The 24,752-nt window shown below is 46.7% G+C and overlaps 1 protein-coding gene across 4 annotated transcripts in view; it reads right to left on the reverse strand.

Moving 5' to 3' along the window:
• Window positions 1-24,752, reverse strand: part of rhea (Talin_middle and talin-RS domain-containing protein rhea) — a 408,423-nt gene that overhangs the window by 80,467 nt on the left and 303,204 nt on the right. For all 4 annotated transcript variants that reach the window (XM_065450432.2, XM_065450447.2, XM_065450440.2 and 1 more), the window contains exons 42-45: window positions 23,886-24,082; window positions 14,302-14,521; window positions 10,927-11,073; window positions 9,559-10,038 (exon numbers count right to left, since the gene is read on the reverse strand). In XM_065450432.2, coding sequence (XP_065306504.2) covers window positions 9,559-10,038; window positions 10,927-11,073; window positions 14,302-14,521; window positions 23,886-24,082 — 1,044 coding nt within the window. The remainder of the gene's footprint in view (window positions 1-9,558; window positions 10,039-10,926; window positions 11,074-14,301; window positions 14,522-23,885; window positions 24,083-24,752) is intronic.

Genomic DNA, 24,752 nt, shown 5'->3' on the forward strand with positions numbered 1-24,752 from the left:
ATGCACCAAACAGCAATTGAGTGAAGGCTTACTTTCCAACAATCGCACAAGGCAGCACAACTGATCTGTACAGTAACATGATAAAATGGTTCAATGCAGCTGAGTGTTTAAATAGAAGCATCCGAGCTGGGAAGCAACATCCCGGGTCTTGGTTTCAGTCGAGGCGGTGCTGAGGAAGCCATACAACAGGTGTCAGCTGCCAAACATGTAGAGCAGAAAAAGAACTCCAGAATTGTTTAAAGCAAAAAGCGCTAATTTGTCATTTGCAAAGTTAATGCAAAACTATGCAGTGATCCTAGAAAAGTATGCAGATGACTACATTGCAAGCTGTACTGGCATGAGTACACTTTTACTCCAAGTTATTCCACATCTTTTTGTGCATTATTATTATCTCAGAGAGAATGCTGTCACCACTGAAAATGGTCACAAGAACAGACGGCTGGAGGGCAGCGCAACTTGCACTTTGCAGCACGTCCACCAGTTGTCAAACAGGGAAAGGGCTAGCTTACCAGTGCTTTGTTCATTTCCTGTTCGTGCCAGAAGTCCAACTGTGGGCACAAGAACCCACATTGCGTGCATACTTGATATTGTTATTCATCATTGAGGTGCTTTCATATATTCTTTGTGGGCATTACCTAACTCTACCAATGCAATGTATCAGTATTTTTGGAAGACCTACAGTATTCAAGATATTATTTCACTAACAAGACCCAGTGGTTCCACGCCCTGCAACCACTTCCACCGATACTTCTGCTTCCAACAGGATGATCAGTTAAACATATTAAAAGCACAAGACCAGCAAAGAGAGATGTGCAGCTTTGCAGCATAATACAATTTAACCTCAATATAATAAACACAGATTTAACAAATTATTGGACATAACAAAGTAAACATGAAGTTTCGATGGTCATGCTTTATTTTAATGGAGTATTCTTTTGCTATAAAGAAAGCAAAAATGCAGAATCTGAGATGGTATCAGTTATATATAAAAGCAAACTGTTGTTTGCATGTGCGTCAAAATACAGATAAACTTCGATATAATAAACTTCAATACAATAAGGTATTTAACTTTTTGTCCATAGGACATCACGTATTTACAACATCAATATAACAAAGTGTGTTTATACATGATTTCAATATGGCAAAATTTTACTGCCGCCTCATTGGAATATTAAGACAATAAATGAAAACATCTGCAGGCACAGATGGTGGAGTGGTTCCACTACAAGCGTCTGCTTGTGGATGCACCTCTCAAATCTTGAGCTGTTCGACCAAGAGCAACTGGTGAAGAGCAGCAGTGTCATGTTCTGTATAAGATTCAAGTGCGACAAGATCCTATTGTGATCGGTGCACTGTATGCTTTAGGTGCGAGTGAGAGCTGAGAAGGATGGTGGCTTGATGAGCGTAGTCTTCCCGCACGAGCAAGGGGAAAGGAGGGAGGGGAGCTCACTCACGGTAACGTGACCAGGAGTGCACACGAGAGGAGTAGAGGGCAGCTTGACGACCGTCTCTCCTGTTCTAGTGCCGCCGTGGCTCCACATGGCTGTCAACACAGTCATACAAGCACATACACAGCCCACATGCCCTATTTTAGAGGTAATCTGCCACATGTGCAAAGAGTGGGCATGCCGAGATGGCGACGCATCACGTGCGTTGTCTTCCCACGCGTTTAGTACTGGAGATTGTGTAATCTCGAGTTTCAGAGAAACGCTGAAGCAAGAGGCAGACAAAACATTCGATTTTTGCTAGCACTTTATGCGATAGCCTCGTCCCACTGTCGGCGACGCTATCAGCCACAGGGGCGGAGTGGACGTGAAAAGGTGGCCTGCGTGCTTCTTTAAGCGATACATTCTCCTTGACTTTCAGTGTAACAATTTTTTGTTCTTTTTACAGGTAGGAGACAACCACAAGCATGCAGCATGCTCTCAATCACAGTTCACACAGTGCAGATCATTCTCGCATGTTTCAGATGGGTGTTCATGTGCACTGCATTTAGCATAGGTCAGTCGACCTCGGAAGTTCTGGGAACTATGGATGAATCTTTGGCATTTGAAGCATCTCAGAGGGCATGTATGGTCAGACACGGATCTTTACATACACGGCCTCAATGTTCTTGGGTAGTGCACTTGATCCAAAGGTGATAACTATATGCTTTGCCTGACTACCTTTTCCATCGCTCCTCATCTTCATTTGTTTTACGTTAACCACATTCTGTTCTTTCCATCCTTCCAAAAGCTCTTCTTCAGTGAGCTCCGTCAAGTCATCATCAGAGGTGACACCTCGAATGGTGTTCATGGTACGGTGAGGGGTGACTGTAACTGTAATTTCTCTGAATGACACTAGATTAGATAGCTTTTCATACTGCTTTTTATCATGGAGCTCCAAGAGGAGGTCGTCGCTGGCCAAATTCGTAGCCTTGTAGCCTAGGCCGATAGCTTCTGTCATACATTTGGAAATGAGAAACAGTGAGATGACTCTCACAGTCTTCTCTGGTCTCTCACTGTGCATTATGTGACCATGCAGAAAATTCTCTCTTTGGTGGCCAAGAAACTTGAAAACTTCTTCGGTGTGCCTTCATTTTTGAGGGAAATCTGAGAGTTGGGTGAAGGAACTAGCCATGAAGGTATTCTTATTTCAGCAGTAAGGTCAGCTACCCACCATGGAGCCCAACAAGCGGATGCCACAGAACGAGTAAAACAGGTTCTGTAAATGCCAGTTGTATGTTACTGTTACAGTCAAACAAGTTTATAACAAACTCAATTAGTACCACGAAAAGTGGTTGTTATATTAGTAGTTCGTTAACTATGAACTCACCCTTAAATATGCTAAAATATTAATGGCACTGGAGCTGGCACCGGCGTTTACAATTCGGCAGCACTTTTGTCTGAACACCAGATCTTTAGTGCCATTTTTGTCCCGATGTGCTTCTGTACCTAGCTGCAAATTTCTGTTAGAAACATCCATCTAAAGAACAAAATGTGGTGTCGTAGAGCTCTTGCAAAATGGTGCCTGGTTCTGCTTACCTGACATTTAAAAACTGCGAGCGCAGCTGCCATTTCTTATTTGAGAGCTTATAATATATTTTACTACCAGCGGGACATGACTGTATTCTGCACATGAGAGCGAAGCGTTCTGTTGGCCGGAAGTGTAAACTTCGGAAACTACTGTGGCATGCTGCCATTCTGCTAAGGTCTTGAACATCGTGGTCTTGGAGTGTCAGCCACACAAGGGCCGTAAAGTTATGTTACCTATATTGGTTCAGGCAAAAAAAAATTTGATGTTCAAAAAGCAGAATGGCACTGCGAATGAATATGAGCAATCAGCAATGCTTAAATGAAGTGTTGCTGAATCGTGATTTTCTGATAACGACGTAGTAACCACAGACCCTTTGCAACGTTGTGTGGCGGAGGCTTGAGGAGCAGCATTCTTGCCGATTCAGGTCACGTAAATATTGACATTAATGATAGTGATGCTTAAGTGACCATTGTTCCTACGGTAGAAGGACATGAATGGTTGTTTCAAATCGTTAAAATAGGCACAATGCACATACTGCCGCATGGACAACTGTGTGAAAATGAGAGTGTCGCCATCGTGGCATCCGACAATGCCCCAGTGCAGGTGCCACTGCATGCTCCATGCCGTGCTGTTTATGCTGTATGCCTTGCTTGCTTTGAGAGCGACCGAGTTTCTTTGTGGCTTCTGAAATCTGCATGTGGCAGTCACTCACTTATCTTGAAGGCCGTATCATCGTTGCGGTTGGACTGGAGCGGGGCGAGCGCTGCTGTGTGCCCATTTTCGTCGCGCTTCTGTCTTTGGTATTTCACATAAGCCATATAAGCCTTCTTTTTACCATGATTGGGTTTGAAGTGTTGCAGCGCCGATGTGTCGACGCACAGACAATGACGAAGTTCCGTGAAGACAGCACGAGCGGAGGAGCGTGTGAGGAGAAAAAATAAAGAGCTGGTTCTTGCATTTCAACGTGGCAGCATCTTTTTCCTGCACTGGCACAGTGGTGGCACAGGACCATGAACATCGCTTTCCAGAAGATTCCACTGCGCATTCAACAAGCACCGAGTCAGCTGAGGCCGTGGCACCGTCTATGATTATGGTGCTCCAACTGAAAGAAACCTCAGTGCGCTGCATCCTTCAACCACTGCAGTTCCCCGAGTTCTGGACTGCAAGCCCTACCATCTGGCTTTGCAGACTGGAGGCATGTTTGTACATCCATAGCATAACGTCATAGCAGGACAAGTACCAAATGATGGCAGCAATGTTCCCGCCTGTTCTGCGCTGTGATGTCCCACCTCCCGGGCCTCAGGCTTACCATGCGCTGCGGACCATCGTGCTGGCCCTACGGCCCTACCAGAACTGGCCCTACCAGAACTGGCAGTACCGCGACACATTCTCACTGCCGTCAAGCCACAACTCCAGTTACTTTCGTCCACCACAGCGCCAGCTCCATTGAGTTCTACCCCAATGGCCACCACCCCTTGCTTCAACCCTGTTTTGCACAAGCCTGTGATCTTCCACCTGATTTTTGTACAGCTCCCAGTCTCTCCCCAGCACTGCCTCCCAAAAACGCAAGTCAACCAAGACTGTGCCCAGGTCCTGTCCTTACTCACCCCGCACCTCCCAAGTTTCCCGAGCTGCCTCAGTCGACCATGTTTCACCAGGGTGACATGCCTCACACCCAGCCCATCACCATTATAGTCGACTTTCAAGGTGTTCTGCTTCAGCACCCACAATTTGTGTCACCAAAAGCCAAGCCCTTTCAAAATTCGGGTCCTACCACATGCCCAAGGTCAACACTCGCACAGCCGAGTATGCCTCGAGTGATCTCCAGCGTGTGCCCTCATGCCCCCTCATTGGTCGTGCCCAACCACTAGTGTCACTGCGCGCTTTCTGGTCGCAGTGATGCCGACGCCACCCAGGCATGCGTGAGCAACGCACCAAGTGCATAACTAAAGTCCCAATACTCAAGCGCATTTCCAATGCCTATCAGGTTGCAGGCGTCCCCGTCAAACCGATGCAAGCATTGACGACACAACTGTGTGTCACCTACATGTGCGTCCACTTATTTTGCGTACCTCGTGTCACAAGGCCATGCAGCCATGTGCAGCACCACTCTCAGCCATGACAACCAGAGAACTATGTTCGATCCTTTATTGCCTTGCATGGGATGTCTGACAGATACGTTGAATTTTCGACCATGTACATAGCCTGTAAATACAGTAAAAGCTTGTTAATTCACAACTCGTTGATTCGAAATTTCAGATAATTCTGTCAAGTACATTGAAGCTGACAGTAATTGGACCATTGAAGAAGGCAGGAGAGGCTGCGCAACTGGCTGGGTGGCACTAGACAATTCTTGGTCCTCCGTGTTAGGTCCGGTCGGACGAGCCCCCACTTGTCAAGTACGTTCTTTATTTCGGGAAATCCTCTGCACACGCACACACACACAGTCTGCATTCCGTCCCGCTGCACCGCACGCGGCTTGCTCCGCCGATTACTTCACACACTCAATTCGTTGTCGCGCGCTTCCGCATGCTGACCGTGCACCATGCCTTCCATGTTCTCCCTGCCCGCCGCATGCCGTTGCCTACCGTCCCATGCCTGCTACTCTACACAGTTGCCTACCGTCTCATGCCTGCGACTCAACGCCACCTGGCGTCAGCCTGGTACCCTCACAATTCGAAGTAGCTGCCAAGGTCCGTCCAACAATGTATTGAAAGCAATATGTATGTAATGTATTCCACTGATTCACACAGAAATCCACACCGCCACAGATAATTTGAACTCCGCACCATCGTAGATGGGGAGAGTGCTAGCATGCGGGAGCATGTTGGCGATGATCTTCACCACGCAGCTTTGCTCTTTCCATCTCCGGCCATCTGTTGCAGGTCGGTTCTCTCCTTCTCTCATGACCTTCCAAGATAAAAATGCAGACGTGGTGCTGCGTGTTTTTTATATATTCACTTATTGCGACAGCAATAATATGGGGACTCCAACTGCTTTCTGCTGCGGGCATGGGGGTCGGCATTACCATGAGGTTCTGTATAAAGTCGAAGGGCAATAACACCGTCGCTGCACGCTCTACGCCGTATGTGCGAGTGAAAGTGTGCGAGGGGAGCCGTCAATTGCGGCTCAATCTCGCCCGTGCAAAAAGTATGAATGCGAAGAGAAAGCGCACTGTCTTCTCTCGCGCGTGAGGTATCCAGCGTTGCAAAGCGCCAGGTTGGGGGGGGGGGGGGACGTTTTCTTAGGCTGCAACTGAACATGTGGAGGCTGCACGCGATTGCGCGGTCGTATTTTGGAGTGATTTGGGTTGGGGCAGAGTCTAGTTGCGGCGGCGGCTCATAGTGTTGTGCGTGTTGTGTGTTCTTGGCGCTCACTTTGCGCTGAAGCGACAGACAGCACGAATGTCACTTCGCTCACTGCTGTTGCTGCGTTTTTTGACGTCAGTGTTTTCACAGTGAATGTCCATAGTCATCGGGTATGATGTGTTCATGTTTGCTGTGCGCGGTAACACAATGCTTAGTATTTTAGTTAGCAAGCGAATGTTCACAAGTTGATACGACCAATAAAAGTACTATCCTTACTTCATACGACTGTCTGCTAATTTGGTATCGCAATCGATGCTTCGCCTTTTGAGTCAAACTGCGTCTTTTTTATTCCTTTTTTTTTCCATATGAAATCTTGGAGGCTTTGCTCTTTATTTACGAGGTGTTGTAATGTTGTAACGTTGTTGTAATGTTACGTAATGTCTATAACACGGCGGGCGTGACGTTTAGCGGTGCTCGTGCCACCAAAAACCATAGCCTTTGAGATTCGTGGCTATTACTCAAAGGAATGCATCGCTGGGATAGTTGTTTGGGCACCACCTATGTGTATAGTGGAACACAGCAGCGTGCAGGCAGTGCACCTACGAAAGTACAACAGATACCAATATCGTAGCAGGCTGTGATGCATTTCGAGAGTGCATTTTAAAGCGCAGCTCTACTTCCTGCGGCGAGCGCCGGCGCACGCTGCGTGCGGCCAGTCATGCAACAGCACTTGTGCTGCGCCAGCCGAAATGCCGTCCCCTTTACACTTCAACACTTACACAGTCGGCTGTTCTCTTCGGAGCATGCACAGAACAATCGCCAACCTGTGCGTCACTTTGAACGGCTGTCTGCAACCATCACGAAGCGGCGTTGGCACCTTTCTTTTTCGTGCCATGCATTGTGGGTAGGCGCAGTCAGTGCGACGAACACACGAATGGAACAAGAGCCATCTCGATGTCGGGCCGTATTGGCCGCATCCGGTTACATTGGCTGCACCAGTGCTTCAAACTACAGACATTCCCGCCAACGTGAACACGCTCACGCTTCGTTGGACTATATATGCGCCTTAACCGAGCGACTTTTTTCACTGACTTTCATTAGTTTGAATTTTATATAAGACGAATTTTCGTAGCATCCCTGCGGAATTCGAATTAACGAGCTTTTACTGTAGTTGTGGTGCTTAACTAATAAAGACGCCATCTACACGGCGGGGGACCCTGCCGCAGCACCGATGTTGCAACGTACTGACGAAGACAAAATTCTGTGAAAGCAGGGCGAGCGGAGGAGCACGTGCGGGGAGAAAAAAAAGAATTGGTTCTTGCATTTCAACATAGCAGCATTTTTTTCCTGCACTGCCACAGAAGCGTTCATTGTGCACGCAACCAGCTTACTGGTAAGGTAATACAAGATGACTGGTAAGGTAACAGTAAGGTAATTAAAATATGTTTGTTATATCTGGAAGCAGTTTCAATCGGCAGTGTCAGAAATTCCTAAATATACCGAAATGTGGTCATTACAACTGACACAGTCAACAGGTGTGTCCTCTCTGCCAAAGGGCCATCAAGGTCCAAGCCCCTGGCATTGGCTAAACCTCCAGGTCTCCCTTCTCCCCGGACATGGCTAAGTGCGGGAAGGTTCGACCCCCATGTGCTCGGGCACGTGGTGTCGCAACACACAAACTGCCAGCTCACGCAGGTGCTCCATTGTGGGTGGGCTATGCAGTGCGAATAAAGAATGATGGTGTTCAAGACACTACTGCCCTAGGCTAGCAGTCTGGCATAAAGCAGCACCAACATTCTCAACAGCTGACCTCAAACCAAATGTTTTTGTTCACTGCTGTATGAAGTCAAGGTATCAAACTGAGGCCATCTGCTCACTCACATTTTGCTGGGCAGATAAAATGAGTATGCTAGTAACAAGAAATGCTGACAATATCATTAGGAATGCAGATGCACATGAGGAAGCAAAAAACTGCCTTAACTCGACAAGTTCTTCATCACTCAGAGAAACAGGCTGATGCACATGTTCTTTCTCCTTCTAATGTGAAAAGCTTCAATGGCTTCCAAGGCCTTTTAGTCCACCTTCAATGATTGAAAACAGGGCTACTACAGCAAACCTGTTAACACTGGTTAATTTGATTTTTCTATTAATTTGATCCCAACCACAGGTTTTGGCTGGCATCCATGCATTTCTGCGAGCCAAAACATTTCCTATTTCGATTATAAAATGGGTCCATTAGCATGCATGCACCTGACCCCTATGGTGACCCCAACAGCGATCCCTTTAGCATAGTGTTTGTCTCAGCGGGGCTTAGGGAAAAGTGAAAGCATTGAACATACGTCATCTGCCATCAAAAACACCTATTTTTGACCTGCCCTAGGAAGATTTTTCAAGTAATAACCGTAGCTCACGATGTTTGATTATGGTATTAAATCGATTCTAATGCTCACATTCTTTTGCCATGAAAATTAGGCCAAAAATTGGCTATGTGGTGCAATCGGATACAAAACCAAAACAGCCTTTGCAAGGTTTGTTAATGCATAACACAAATGCACTGCAGCGAAGCTGAGTTTAGGAAAACGGCTGCTATTTTGCAACACATTTTCTTGCTAGAACATTGGGTGCACATTAGATTTCTACTTTGTTTAGGAGCCTTAATGTAATTTCTATGTTACTTTTCTTTTTTGGACCCATAGAAAGTGGGCACGCATTTCATTCGGGGGCACGTTCGACTTCTACAAATACTGCCAAATGAATTGGCGATGTATTTTGGCATTTTTATGCACCTTGTTTAATTTGACCCGCCGGATAACTCAATGAATTTTGTCAGTCCCGTCTGGGTTAAATTAACGGAAGTCGACTGTACCACACACAGAGCAATGCGCGTGTCTGACTGCAGTCCTGTTCTCAGCAACACAGTCATATCGTCCCGTCGCTGGCAGCAGAAAGCCTGAATATCATTGAAGCTTTTACACATTAGGAGGATAAGAAACTCTTGCATCACACAAGCATACCTGAGCTGCGAGTGATAATAAACTCGGGTATACTGCAGGCATGTGTACATGTCGACTAGTCTAGCTTACCTGATGCATACTTGCATTGTGTGACTAGCAGGCCAAGAAGCTTAGTTGTGAGTCAGCTAATGTCCTGCTATGCATCTTACTTTGTGTCAGTGCTGCATCGAGCGCATTCGCCAGCTTTCTAACACAACGGGGCCTGCACCAAGGACACGCACCTTCGCCGAGTCCTTGAGGTGCGCCATGGCCGGGTGGTCGATGCCCTTGCCCGAGGCTGCCTTGGTGGCCTGCACCAGGTCACCCAGGGCCGCAGCGACGTCCTTGACGGCATTGACGAGCAGCACTTGGGCCTCCGGGTTGTGAGCACCCAGCGAGGCTGCACCCAGCTTGACCGCCTCAGCCAGCTGCACGATGGTGGAGACGGCATTTTGCGCAGCCACGGCCAGCTGCTCCTGGCTGGATGCTGCACCGGCCACCAGGGTCTTGGTGTCCTCCACCAGGGCCTTGGCCGTCTTGAGGATGTTCTCCCGGTGGTCAACAAACTGGTCGCCCTCCTTCTCCGAGTGCAGCGTTCCCGCGGTGGCAAACATGATGGTCGTGTCCAGGTCACCAATGATGCCGCTCACAGTGCTGGCTGCATTTATGCAGGCCTGGGTGCCTCGCGAGCCGGCCTGCAGGGCTGCCATGATGTGCGACACCTGCGGCATGCCGCAAACACTCTTAGTGCATGCTGCAGCACGGTCGTTGAGTTCTGTCAACCAGCAGCTGGCTGTGCAACAAAGGTGCTCTCTGTGTAACTGCAACACTGTGTGTTGCATCCCCAGTCTCCAAGGGCTTTTACAACACTGTCTGGCACAGTTCGACTCAAATTTGATTCAACAGGAAATTTCCCTATTCTCACACCAATAGTTTGTTCAGGGGTAGCAACCCTATAATCTACTGTCCAGACTGTTGAAACTGTCCCGCCACTGGTGAATATTAGTTGCCTTGTAACAAAAGCCTTAAAAGTACAGACTACGCAGACTGAACGAGACTGTGCAGTTTCATTAAATTTGGTAAGAAAAGAAAATTATTTGAATATCTACCTTGCAATGCAAAATTAGATTAGTTTTCTTCAAGATTGCTCACTGTTATCGGGAAGATTTCAGAGCAGCGCAAAATGCGACACAGACACAAGAAAGCACATATAAAAAGACAACACAAGTGCTATGTGTTGTCTTTTTATATGTGAATTCTTGTGCCCATGTCACGTTTCACGCTGCACCAAAAGTCTTCCTGACAATTCACCAAAAAGCCCCCCTCGCTACCCTTGTTCACTGTTATCTTCACATCAGCCCTCTGACTTTCTGTATGCACACTTTCTTTTCCTTGCAGGAACTGCATTTTTAAGAAAATGCAGTTGTTAACCCAGTGATGCCCTGTTCCTGTATCTGCATTGTTTTCATTGTTCTTTTTTTCCTCTATGACTTCCATGAAATTGAGCCTTTCGATGCCCGCTTGGAGGCGAGATTTCACATCTGCTGCTCGATGCTGTTACCAGTTGCATAACCACTCTCCTGCCTCAACTGTTCCAGCTGGAGACGTGCCTTTTCTGAGACGAAGCGGGCGTTCTCGGCCAGCTCCCGCTGGGTGTAGATGTCCCCGGGGCTGCTCTGGCAAGCGCCAGCTGACTTGGTCAGGCTGATGCACGCCTTGCCCAGGTCTTGCACCCCGGCACGAATGCGTCCGGGAACCTGCACACACCACAGATGTCCAACAGACTAGGGCTCAAAACCCAAGATGCTTCTACAGCATGTGACTTCTCCGCTTCGCTGATTCTTAAAAAAAATAAACAAAAATAATAATAATAATTGAATAGCTTTTCGGTAGGGATATGCGAATACTTGAGTATCATCAAATCGAATGGTACATAATTTGATTCGTGAATCGATAATCTACTATTTGATTTTTCAAATACTCGGTATATTCGGTGTAGAGACTCTGGCTATACCGCACATCGTGTGCGCTCTGGAGCCTCTCATGCTCAATACCCCAAAGGCGTCTCACTTCGTTGTTTTCATCGCAAAAGGAGCACTGAATGCACCAGGGATTGGCCGCCCCGGCTTACGCAGTATCGGACTTACTCTACTGCACGCGCTCCCAGACATCGGCACAATGTGGGGATCGCATACACAGCGCCCGAACTCTGCAATTCACAGAACGGTGCTCTATCGACCGGGACCATCTCTGTCGGTACAAGGTTCATTTAGGTTGACGGGACCGATCGAAATAATAACTCGATGTGGACAGAGGGAACGCCAACAAAAACAGTGCATATTTTGGAGAGTGCTAAAGTATGAGCGAAGATCATGCTAATCGGCCACCAGAAGGCCCACAGGTTGTGCTGGATACACGGCCAAAGACAAAGGTACGTGGCATGGCGACAAAATTAACATCGTATCAACAGCTGTCAATCTAACCCGCACGCGTAAACTCGGAACCGATCCCTGATGAGACACCTGTGTGAACATATTAGTGGCAAGCATTCTGCGACGGCTTGCGGCCCATTACCCCATTCGGTCAGTGGAAAATTTATGTCACAGCCTTGCTGCCAGGGCCGTTGGCGCTGTTTCGCCAGGCGTCACATTTCGGTGCCGAATCAACGTAGATCTATTCGCAGAACCTGTGTGACACTAGGAAAGCCACAAACTGCCTTGCAAATGAAAGCAAGTGGATGGGATGGCAACAAAGTTGCTCACAGATGGCTGCCATCATAGTGACACACTGTACAGCAACCTCTCGTTTCTGACACCATTCATAGATGCACATCAGCCTCTTTTTGTAGTTTTGAGCAACGTGTCACAAGAGAAGGTTTGGATTTACATGGTGGGCGGGAAAGTGTCACGTGACTAGTGTGCCAACTGCCCGGTTGCATACATTTACGTGGACGGTGGATCGATGAGGAGGGAGGGAAGCAGTGCACGAACTTGCCATGACCTTCCTGATTTAAGAATCTTTGACAGGTGGCGAATAAAACTGAACTTAACAACGAAAGGGCGCCTAGCTGCTCTTTAGCATCAACATCAATCATGGTTGTCCTGCACAGCACCGACAATGACAATGCGCATAGTGGTGATCGAGTCACATGATGCACAGTCCATGGTTTCGTATGTTGTGCAGATTGGCCTTGCAATAATCCACATGCCGTAAAGATGGGAAAGCCCTTCTGTATTTTGGAGGAAAACTGGGAAGCAAAACTTTCTATGCAGTAAAATGATGACATAAAACAAAGGTACACATTAAACTGAAAATCTCATTGGTGTTCAGTTTCGATATTCAACATATTCGATATTCGATTCGACAGTCAGCATTTTTTCTTGATTCAATTTAATGTTTGATATGTTCAATATATTGAATTTGAGATCTACCATTCAGTATTCACACACCCCTGAATTCAGGGATCGTTAGGAGTGAGACCATGTATTCCGGATGTTTGCTTCTGCAAAGGGTCTGCAACAGCACCCGTGAACTTTCTCTCATTTTGCCTTTTTCTTCTTTCAATAACTCATCCCCTTTTCTCTGTGCAGGGTAGCCCATTAGTCTGGCTAGCCTGTCCTTGATTTCCCTCTCTTATATAGCTATATAGCTATTGAAATGCTGCACAAAATGTTGCACGAAACTACAAAATAAAAAAAAGAAAAGAAACAAAACAAAAAAACTGCTTCTTTTACAAAGAAAATTTTGCAGTGCAAGTACTCTAGTGGTACCAAACTTGGTAACGCCATCCTGAATTGGGACGATTATTTCTTAAAATTCAAAGCTTTCTGACAAACTCGTGTGGGTTTTCTCTTCTGAGCTTTGGGTCTCCTTTGGGGGGTTTTCCCTTTCAATCACTCCCCACTTTGCATAGTTGTGCACAAATCATTTCCTTAATCAAAGCCTGTATGTGACTGCAAAACTTAAATTATACAAATAGCAACAGGGAGATGGCCAATTAATGTGCAGCCTCACTAATGGTGATGATGAAGCATGATGGAAAGAATATGCAAGGAAGGTAGTTTCCGTGATGAGTATGAAGTTTATGGCTAGATACCTTCGGCCAACACTAAATTACAGGCAGCAAGCGTCCGTTGTTGGATCAGAGCAAGAACAGAGGACGAGAAAGAAGTCATTTGGTGCACGACTAGACGGGGTGAGCGGAGAGAGCGTCTTGCTTGGCAGTGGAGCCCGCCTGCTGAAATCATGGGTTCGCGGCACTGAAATATTTCTATCTCGGCTATTAAAGCCGATTTGAAAAATTTTTTTTGGCAGAACGCTCCCTAACAACTTCCATCGTATAACCAAAATTTGCTATGAGGCCTGGTGAAGGGCCCTTTAAGCACATACAATGCGCTGCAGTGAAGCATACCGAGAGTGGAAAGGGGCCACTGTCATAGGTCACAGTATTGCATCCCTTAATTATACACGCAGTGCCCCCACTGCCTCCTGTAGCAGTACAAGCACCGACACATCTGATAAGTGTACTGGCAGGCCTTCAGAGCTATTTTGATGGTGCATGTGGCAATTTGAGCCTTTGGGGGCTGTAAAAAACATGCAATAATTTTTTTGGACTGAACAATTTTTTAGACGTTTTCGTGGCACCTAGGGAGTCTGAAAGACTGAAAATTGACTGTATTTTCTGACAAGATTGTGGGAATATTTATCATGCAGCTTTGATTGCGCCCAGCATTGGATAAATTTTCAAGGATAGTTCTTTAGTTGTTTTGCGACTGAAGAGCGGCAAATACCCAGTGTTGTATATTTGGAGGCCTAAGTCGGCCCGACAGGTGGTTTTGAACCCAATTACCTCAGAACAGCAGCCTGATGCTCTACCCATTGGACTACTCAGCTGCCGAAGCGGGCATTTAGAGACAGACATACCACAAAAATGGGCAATGTTCCCAAAGAATTGCATCACAAGAGCCCACGAAAGGCTGCCGCACCTCCACGCTGGTGCTGGTGGCCATGGCCCCTCGAGCATCCCCAGCTAGGGCGGCGTAGTGGTGCGACAGGTCGGCAGCCAGTGGTGTGAGGCGGGTTGGGTCGTGGCTGGCATGGGTGACCATGTCCTGTGCCACTCGGGCCACCTCCTTGGCCGACCGAACCATGCGCGTCTGGTAGTCCACGTACGACAGCTCCGGCTCCACCACACCACCACCATAGCTGTTGAAGAACGAGCCCAAAGCAAAACAACACTGGTGGACAAGCTGAAATCTGGCCCATTTACTGGACTTGCTAACAGAAGCAGCTGCGCTGAAAGAGTCTCACGCAAATGAACATGCACTAGTACAGAAATAAAAAAAGTGTGATACAGCAGAAGCTCATTAATTTGAATACCATGGGTCTGAAAATAATGCCTAAATTAACTGAATGTTGAATTATCGAGGTTATCAAAGAAACAATAAACAAATGTTTACTACGTCAACACCCTTTTATTTACTGAATGAATCGGCAAATTTTGATGTCTCTATTTTATGCAAAAGCAGTCTGGAACCTGCAATTCTCGTCATATCATGACTGATTTGCGACTTCCTTCATGGTGCAGCCGCAATGTGAGTCTTCATCCGAGATATGCTTTTCACTATGGCACACACATCCCGATTATTTTTTTTTCACCAGTGAGCTGCTCGCCAACAGATTGTCCCCCATGTTTGCGACATCATGTGCAACCACTGCACTGAGTCAAAGCGAAACTACTGTTTGCCACAACCGCTGTGCATAAAACTGCGGCAGCTATCAACACGATCATGAAGGGTGACCATGCAGAGAAGAAGGTAAATTGGCAACGTGGTGTTGTGTGTGGCGGTAAACGCAAGACTAAATGTTATAAATGCATGAATAGGCAAGAATCGTTCTGGGGTTGCTGCTGTTCTCGTACGATTTCCACTGCTAGCTATGGTGATGCTGCTTGGTTTCGGTTGGACACTAGCGCTGCTTTTGCTGTTTTGCGTCACACATTTTCAGCGCTTCGTACTCACTGAGCTTCGAGAGCTGTTCAAATTAATTGGTGTGCGGCCAAATATGTCTGATTTAGAAGAATAAAACTCTAATTAATTCATTAAATAATGCATATGCTAACCAAGACCAGAGGAAGAGCCCGAATTACAGGATTTTTCAAAATAACGAGGGTCAAATTAGCGAAGTTTTACTTTAGTGGTAGTTCCCATGGAAAATTACCACAAAACTTACTTTTATCTTTCCTGACTCAGAAAATTTAGAATTGTTATTATATGTGGACTAAAGGTGCGTAACATCAGTAGTTGCAGCATTACAATAAAACACTTTAGGACAGTGCAATACACATCCTCTATGGGAAGGCATGCACACACAGGTGCCTGCTTAGGACCTGTGCACATGCTGGGCAGATAAACAACAACATCGAATAGCCCAATGAGCCGGACTCAAACTACATGTGCAAGCACTGTGACAGTGGAGACAGGTTCACACGTATGTGTTGCACAGTTGCCTCCTCTACAGGCAACTTTAACGACAGGCACATGCTCCCTCTCGCGTTTCTGTCTGTATTACACCCCACAAGGACACGGAGCTGTCACCTTTCCAGCATGGCCTAGTTGTCGAGCTTGCATTTTGAAGCGTGATATTCGAGTGGGAGACAGGGGGACTTTCCTGCCTTATATTCAGGATGGTTTCGAACTTAATGTGAGGCACTTTCTCATGTTTATAATTTAATGCACAAAACAAATTTGTGTTATATTCATTCAAATACAGTATTATGATATGTTTCCTGAAAACTTACCATGTCAAATTTTCTTCTATTCCAAGTATTCACAACATATTCTATGTACACCTATGAACAAAACTATGCAGACCAGGTGCTCTGCGAAAAAGAAAGAAAAAAAAAAAGAACTTCGTAGCAGCTTAAGACTGACAACTTGAAGCGATGTTTGCAATACCAGGTTTGAACTGCAGTCTACAGTTTCAGATTACAGGCCCCACCGTCGAGGAAGAAGTTTTCTCACAGAACTGCTGGTCTGCATACTTTTCATTATAGACGTACAAAGCTGCAGTGCCAGTTCAAAGACATCGTGCAATGGAATATTAGTTATCCTTGAACATCAGCAGCAATGTACAGGTGGGCTTTTCAAACAGCTTTTATAGGTCTAGCTCAAGTTCAAATTGACCTAGGACATTGGTTCATACCTTAACGCACACCTTAGAAATTCTAGATTATTTCTATATCCTAGTCACTGTGTTTTGTTTCTTTCCATGATGCTAATTTTTCTCCAAACCAAACAACCCAGTTTCTGCTGCATATCTGGAACTGTTTGTCCTAGGACGAAAATAAGTACATTTTTGGAATGAACACATCAAAATACACAAAGTGCGCAAATTTCTTTAAGGAGGAATGTGGCGATGAAAACTTTTTTTTATGGGAATAAATTGGTGAAATTGGGCATGCACGTGTGATTTGTTATGCTGATATTATAACTGAATTTAGTTTTGTGCTATTTGTTATAGTTTTCGAGTTACAACAACTGGCAGCCTCTAATGAGCATCCCCAAATTAATTACACATAAGTTTGCCAAGATTTTCACATAAAAAAAACGCCTATCCTGTGCAGTAAAGCTATTGGTTTATTTTTTAAATGCCGAAATGAGCCTAAAAATATTTTTTTTTTTGCTTTCCTACGCATATTGTCTAATGACTTTTGCACAAAACCCATTATAAATTTTTTTATGAGGTGCAGTTAAAAATTGACAGCTTTATTGCACTCATAAATGTTTCAGGATCTAAGTGCAAAAGACAGAATGATTTTGTCTTCATTCATTGTGAAATGGCGCTGGGATGACTGAAAGCAATTGCACAACAAATGAAAGCCGAGAAAATAGAGCTCAAAGTTTCATTTCTTGTAAACATTTCAATCTTTACTTTGAGCACCTAAAACCTGCCTGGGATGTAGTCCTTTGCCTGTGAGGACACACGTTTTTTTACACTTTGATGAAGTTTTTCGCTTTTTTGCAGCAGTTTCGTGCACCTTAGTTGCCTTTTTGATCACTGTGCATTCATCCGTCATGCAGAGGTAGATGACAGCACATTCAAAATGTCCGCTCTTGCCTCTCATTGCACAACCTCTTTATTAGTGAGAGTTGCAGCTGAAATCTGCAGTTGAATATGTGACGCGAATACTTCTGCTTCGCCGTCATGACCACATGCAGATGCACCGTCACCATCGCTTGTGGACGCGCCGTCACCATCGCTCACGGATGCGCCGTCACTGTAGCCCACGGTCGTGTCGTCAGCACCGCATCAGGCACGCTTTCCCGGTCACCCACGTGTGCCGGTCATGCCTTGTCAACAAGAGGAGACCACTCTACGAGCGGTACATGAGTGGTCTCCTCCCTCTTTTCCGCGCCTTTCGTGGTCTTCCGTACGAGTGGGTCATTCGGAACTTGATTCCTTTGGGGCTCATCACAGAAAACGTGCTTAGGCTGCCACGATTGTCAATCACGTTGATCGGAACGCGCAGTTCGCTGCTGCACAAATGCACAGGAAAGAGGTTTGTCAGCAATTCCAATCTACAACAGCCAAAAGGAGTGCCCAATCTGTGCCCAATCGCAATGCTTCCTTTGCTTTTTTTTGGCTTGCATTTGCCGGTTTATTTCTTGGTGGATAAATACGTCGCTCCAGCAGTCTTTAGCTCCGATCTCTCCTCTTTATGATGATAACAAGATGGCGGCACTGCGTCAACAAATAGTCGGGCGATCCGCGTTGAGGCGGGGCCTTACGAAGCCCTATTTTTTCACAATTTTTGATGACAGTACTTTAGGAAAGTGTTGTTTTTTCTATTTCTACCACGTATTTTCTTACATTTCGCCACGTGGTAAATGAAGGTCTGTGGATCACAAAAAAAAATTAATCAGAAAATCGAAAATTTTGACAATTTGACTACTTCAATTGCCATGTCCCCCCCTTGAGTTAGCTATCTCTAAATAAGAAAGTTGGCTTTCAAGTGTACCATCTCCGGTAAAACTCTTGCTTGGGCTAGTTGGTTCATGCTTGAATTAGTGAAGGCAAGGCGCAAGAATACCAGGACTCAAGAAGAAGAACACAAACGACAGGACCAGCGCCCGTCTGTCGACAGGCGCTGGTCCTGTCGTTTGTGTTCTTCTTCTTGAGTCCTGGTTTTCTGCGCCTTGCCTTCACTAGTACCATCTCCCTTAACTTACAAGCAACATTGTTGGTCAATAAACCTCTGTAACAGTAAATTTTACAGCCGTGCAATGCAGAGCCATTGGGATCAGTAAGCCCCTTTGTTAGCCTACATAAGTATCGTATTTACACGATTGTAAGTCAACCAATCTTTTTTAATTTGAATATCTGAAGTGGGGGTGTCGACTTACAATCGAAACCAAAACATGGCACCGCCAAAAAAGCGAGATCAACAAGATATCAGGGGGGCTACAATGTAGTTATACAGTCGAACACGGATATATCGAACCCACATATATCGAATTATTGTCTGTATCGAAGTCGTAAATTATCCCCTTGAAAAGTCTGTGTAAAAGTATAGAAATTCGTACGTTTATATCGAACGATATTTTTACCCGCCATTGGATATATAGAACGCCGCGCAATTTCGGCACTCGCTGCACCCGCGTGCTCCGCGCCTCCCCCGAAAGGCTCGGAAAATGTGAGAGCGAGAGGGAGGGAGGCTCAGACGGTACTCCCGCTGCGCACGCTCTCCGACTTGCGGCAACACCCTGCTTGCGGAACTGCTTTTATTTTTCTCTCTCCCAATGTCTCTCATCCTTCCCCCGCGTAACCATAGTGATCGGCTCGGAAAAGGTAGCCAGGAACGAAGGCGGCGGTGGCCTCCTCCTTTTGCCTTTTTTTTTTTCTTGTTGCTTTTTCACGAGTTTTGCTCAGCCAACCACAGCTCGTGCCTTTCGTACGTCGCTGTCGCCCTCGGAGGTGGCCATCGCGAGCGCTTTGTTGGCGGTGGCTGCGTACGTGAATTCTTGTGTTTTGTGCGCGTTCTTGTGTTTCGTGTTCATTATTGTTTTGCGTGCGTCTCACGAGACGTGTGACTGGATCGTGGTGAGCTGACGCGGAAGCAATGGCCGCAGCAAGCACAAGCAGCGTCAAGAAGCGCAAGAACCTGGACTTTGTGACAAAGCTGAAAGCCATTCAGCGTGTTGAGGCGGGCGAAAAAAGTGCGACGGTGGCAGACGACTTCGGGATTCCTCGGAGCACTCTAAGCAACTTGTTAAAAAACAAGGCGGACATAAAGTCGAAAGCGGCGGAGTTACGAACGTCGGGAGCTTGCCTGCCCACGAGAAAGTTGAAAAGGCCCTCTATGCGTGCTTTTTAGAGGTGCGGGCTAAGAACATTCCGGTGGATGGCCCAATGCTAATGGCTAAAGCCAAATGGTTTGCCGCTGCACTCGGTGATGACAACTTCGCCAACAACACAGGGTGGCTGCAGAGGTTTAAGAACCGCCATAAGATAGTTGGCAAAACCATTTCTGGGGAAAGCGGAGCCGTCATCAGCCAGGATATCCAGCAGTTGATTTCGAAGGAATGGCTGGAAATTTGCGCGAAGTTTTCATCCGCGGAAATCTTCAACGCCGACGAGACCGGGTTGTTTTGGCAGATGCTGCCCAGCAAGACGCTCGACGTCCGGGGCAGCACGTGTCACGGGGGCAAGATGAGCAAAGTCCGCGTGAGCGTTCTGCTCGCTGCTAACATGGATGGCTCTCAAAAGCCCTTTGTGATTGGCAAAGCAAGGGCACCGCGCTGCTTCAAAAACTGTAAGCAGCTTCCCGTTCGCTACGCCTTCAATAAGAAGGCGTGGATGACGCGTCAGCTGTTCACAGAATGGCTGCAAGCGTGGGACGCCGAACTGGGCAAATCGGGGCGTCACGCTTGCCTCCTCGTCGATAACTGCTCGGCCCATCACACCACCTGCAAGCTCGAAAACATCGCGCTCAAGTTTCTGCCGGCGAACACTACAGCAAAGTTGCAGCCGCTCGACCAGGGCATCATTAAGTCGTTCAAAGTCGGCTACAGGAGGCGACTCATTGATAGGCTTTTGGTGAACCTCCGCATGGGCACCGAGCTTAAGGTTGACCTGCTGGGGGCCATTCAAATGATGACGGGCGCCTGGAGAGACGTGAAGCAGGATACTGTGGCCAACTGCTTCCGGAAGGCAGGCCTCGTGACAGCCAAACTTCCTGAAACCTGCTAAGATGGCGACGGCGACAACGAGTGCATGGACGACGCGTTTCGCGAGTTGTCGTCCCTTTTCCCGGCTGCCGTTCCAGCCGAAGTGTCTGCTGATGATTATGTGAACGTTGACAGCAATGTTCAGGCTGTTGCGAGCCTTGCCGACGAGGACATTGTAGCTGCAGTTGGAGGGACCCAGGCTGACAGCTCGAGTGGCGACGAAGATCGTCCGGACGAGGGCGCGGCTACACGCTCGTACTCCGCTGCTGAAGTGGCGGCAGCGTTCAGCTTGATTCGCCGTTGTTGCGGCGACATGGAAGGAACCGGGCTTTCGCACCTGAACAGCCTCGATAAGATCGAGGTTGGCGTCTTTAATTTCATTTGCAAGGCGAAGAAGCAGACCAACATAAGCGATTTGTTTTCACGCAAATAAAGCATTATGTTGCGTCGTGTGTGCGGAAATGGTTGTCATTCTTGAATGCGCCGATCGGTAGGTCATCGTCCGCCACAGGTAAAGTCTCTGGGCCTGTATTTTTTATATCAAATTTTTGATATATCGAATTAATTCGCGATCCCCTTCGAGTTCGATATATCCGTATTTGACTGTAATACTCACGGAAAGGGGGGGGGGGGGGAGTCGATAGATGTTGGAAGTGCCGCTGTTCCATTTGCGGCGGCACCCTCAGAACGGTGCTTGCAGGGAGTACATGGGGACTACTGTATCGATAGTTCATGGAAGATCAGACACCGCTTACGTGTTTCTCTTTCCCTGTAGCTCTTAGTTTGATGCGTTTGACTTGACTACCGGCTATGTGCTACTATCATGTTTCCTCAGTTGTCATGAGTGCTCCAAACCTCTTAAACATTCTGCGCTCGTTCACAGCAGCATTCAAGAGGGCTGCCATCCTTAACGCCGAAGAAACGATTCACTGCGCCACGGGCCGCAAGTTCAATGTTTCTGAACGGGTGGTGCGAGAGTGGCGACTGCAGCAAAGCAAAATTTTTACCTGTGACAGCAAGTGAAGAATTTCCCACGGGCTGAAGTCTAGATGCTTTCCAGAGCTGTAGGCCAAGCTTGCGGCGTACGTCAATGAAATGCGTGACCAGTCCCTGCCAGTGAAGTGCAACATGGCCATGAAGCAAGCCCGGATTTTCGCCTTTTACGGAACATCTCTGCCGTGAGTATGAGTGGCTGGCAGCAGATGACCACGAACTTACGCAAAACAGACCAAAAGAGCCTCCCTGACGGCTGCTAGTGGTTGGGTGCATTCGGCGTGGGCTGCTGTTCCACAAGATGTCGTGGTGTGGTCGTTCGCCAAATGTGAAATTTCGCTGGACGACGATGCGTTGTGGGACCATAGCAGCGATGATGATGGCCGCACTAGTGAGGACGATGGCACAAGCGAAGATGAGTTGTCCAGCGACCATGTCAGCTACTAATAAATTTTTGTTATCGAATGCGCCCTCGGGTATGCTCTCTTTTTTTTTTCCCTGTCACATACGATATGGGGGGATCAACTTACATTTGAGTCGACTTACAATCGTGTAGGTATTCAAGTTGCACTCACAGTACATGATAACACAGACAATATTGTTTTGGGAATGGCATGTATTTACAAATTACTACATACAAGGTTAAAACAGCCACAAGCAGCAGTGATGGATGCAAGGCTCTGGCGTGCCTCTGTCCACTTCGACATCGTTATCCGACCGACAATAGCAGCCCCTTCACTGTATCGTGGCACTTCAGCCCCCTCTCTGGGAAATAGTGCCGACCCGGCGCATTTTAGGGCAAATGAGAGGGGCTGTCACGTATAGCTCAAGTATCACAAGGTGCACAATAGCAGATGGCAGTCACGCAGACGGTGCTGGCTCAACGACTGGTTCAATTTCGTTTGTAACGTTGGTGACTTGATGTAACCCATAAGGAACGTCGTAATATATTGCTGTAATTTGCTGTATTTAGCTTAGAAAATGCCCAATGAGGCGTGATTTTTATCTTATATTTGGATGATGTAATAGTCAAGGCCATCTTTGTTTGTACTGTTGATGAAAAAGATTTTAAAAATTCGGTCAAGACATTATACGTGTGGGAATACGAAAGCATTATACTGTTTGTAGACCTTGGAATGTCACAAACGCACTCACTCATACTAATCACCACTAATGACGAGGGGCCTCCTCCTCCCCAATGGCTGCACCATCACACCTTTAGCACTAGGCCACACCTTTAGTGAGCCAGAATCATCGAGCCGCCGTGGCATCGGGGAAGCGTGTTCGTCTAGCACCCCAGAGGCCTGGGTTTGATTACCACCCAGACCAAAATGTACTCCATTTTCTTTTCAAAGACATTATTTACTTTGTTTACAGGAACCTCCCTGAGAAATTTGAAGTCAATCCAGGCACTTTTTATGAGTCTTTACTTTTAGCGCCGTCGGCCATTTTTGGCACCATCTTTCAGTCACACCCACTACAATGGACTTTTGTGTAATGGGGCATATAATGCTTATGCTTTCCCATTAAAATTGAGTCAAATTCTTCTTTTTTTACTAAGGCAAACATTATCACAAACATCAACCCAGCCATGTCTTGAACACTGACGACAGTTGACAACAACCTATTTAAGGTTGTTGGAAAAATGTATGACCAGTTTACTTTTGCAGACACCAGGTCTTGTCATTGCTTTCTAAATGAACAATCCAACCAATCTCAAAACAAATTCCGGCTTTTGCTGGATATATTCCATGATGAACGTACCAAAAAGCATTTAGAAGGCCTCGCACAACTTTCTTTTCTGTTTTAATACAAAAGCCAGTACTATTCAACAACAAGGAGCCCCGTTTATGAACAATCAAAATAAAATACTCTTCCTAAATCCTGCCGTGGGAAAATGACGTCACACGATCCCAGTTTATAGAAAAGAATGACTGCAGTGCCAATGCTTCGACTGGCACAGTATTGGGCCAGTGGTCCGCATGCCCAATATATTCAGACAACATTGTCTGAATGTATATGACGCGGGTTCCGATCCGAGTACTGGAGAAATCTTGGGCAACTTTTTTGTCACTGAAGCACATGTCGAGTGGCACGTACTAGAGACCGCAGCTGGTCCGACAGCTACTGTCATACCCGGTTCCCTCAGAACAGTGACCGATGGACTACCCAGTGACCCAAGTGGGCAGGAAAAAGGTTAGGTACACAGACAGATAGATGGACACCGGAAAGTTCGTGAGGCATCCCAAGAATCTTCATCGCACTAAAATGCTCCACAGTGTTTTGAATGACTAGCATCGTGCCGCATTGTGTCATCTAAGCTGGTGCGAGTCACGGCCACTGCATACCTTCCACTGGTGCGCAAGCCGCTGATGGTGATGGTGGAGCGCTCTTCCAGCCGGTACATGGCCTTGCTGACAGACTCGACGAGGCCCGTGACCACACCAGCCTCGGTGGCTGCCGACTCCAGGGTGCGCAGAAGCTCCTGAAGGGCATCCCGGGCATTGTCCGCCGCCTCGTCCACGTCGCCATGCGCGTGCACAGCCTGCACACCGGAACGTTTGCATGAACAATGTGGGTCTAGCAAATGTTTTGACTGCACATGAGTGTGTGCTTTGTGTTCTTGTTCAGTATATATGTTTCAGCTAACCTTCTAGAATCCATGCTGTGGCATGCCATGCTGTTTATTCATTAGGTTTCGAGGCACATTAAAGTATTATAAGGGACACCTATTGCCTTGCCTAACAAAGTAGAAAAACTATAAGCACGGTTTTTCATACTGTGATCATGGATGACTACCTACATTGCACCTATGTGCAGTTTTCCTAATACAAGCAAAATAAATATGGCAGGTATCTCATTATACGACAAGAAACTAACAAATGAGTTTTGCGTAACGACTAAGTCATTTGTGGTGAACTCAATGGCAATCCCTGGGCAAAGTGCTCACAAGAAAATGGGAACACATGCAGCCCTAACACTGAATGGATCTCTTGAACACAAAATGAAGAAAATAAATACACAACTGAAGAGGAAACAGGAGCCACAACCACTCACTTTTACAACAAAATTAAACTATTAGAAACATTGCGTAAACTTTACATAAGGTAGGCGACGTGTATCAAGCAAGGGAGTTCTAGATAGCAGCTGAAAACAAGTATTGCTGTTTCTCTTTTTTAACCACCTTAACTCCTTCTGTGCCATGCCCATTAGGC

Source organism: Dermacentor albipictus, chromosome 4, assembly GCF_038994185.2.
Source record: "Dermacentor albipictus isolate Rhodes 1998 colony chromosome 4, USDA_Dalb.pri_finalv2, whole genome shotgun sequence".
In the NCBI taxonomy this organism is placed as follows: Eukaryota; Metazoa; Arthropoda; class Arachnida; order Ixodida; family Ixodidae; genus Dermacentor; species Dermacentor albipictus.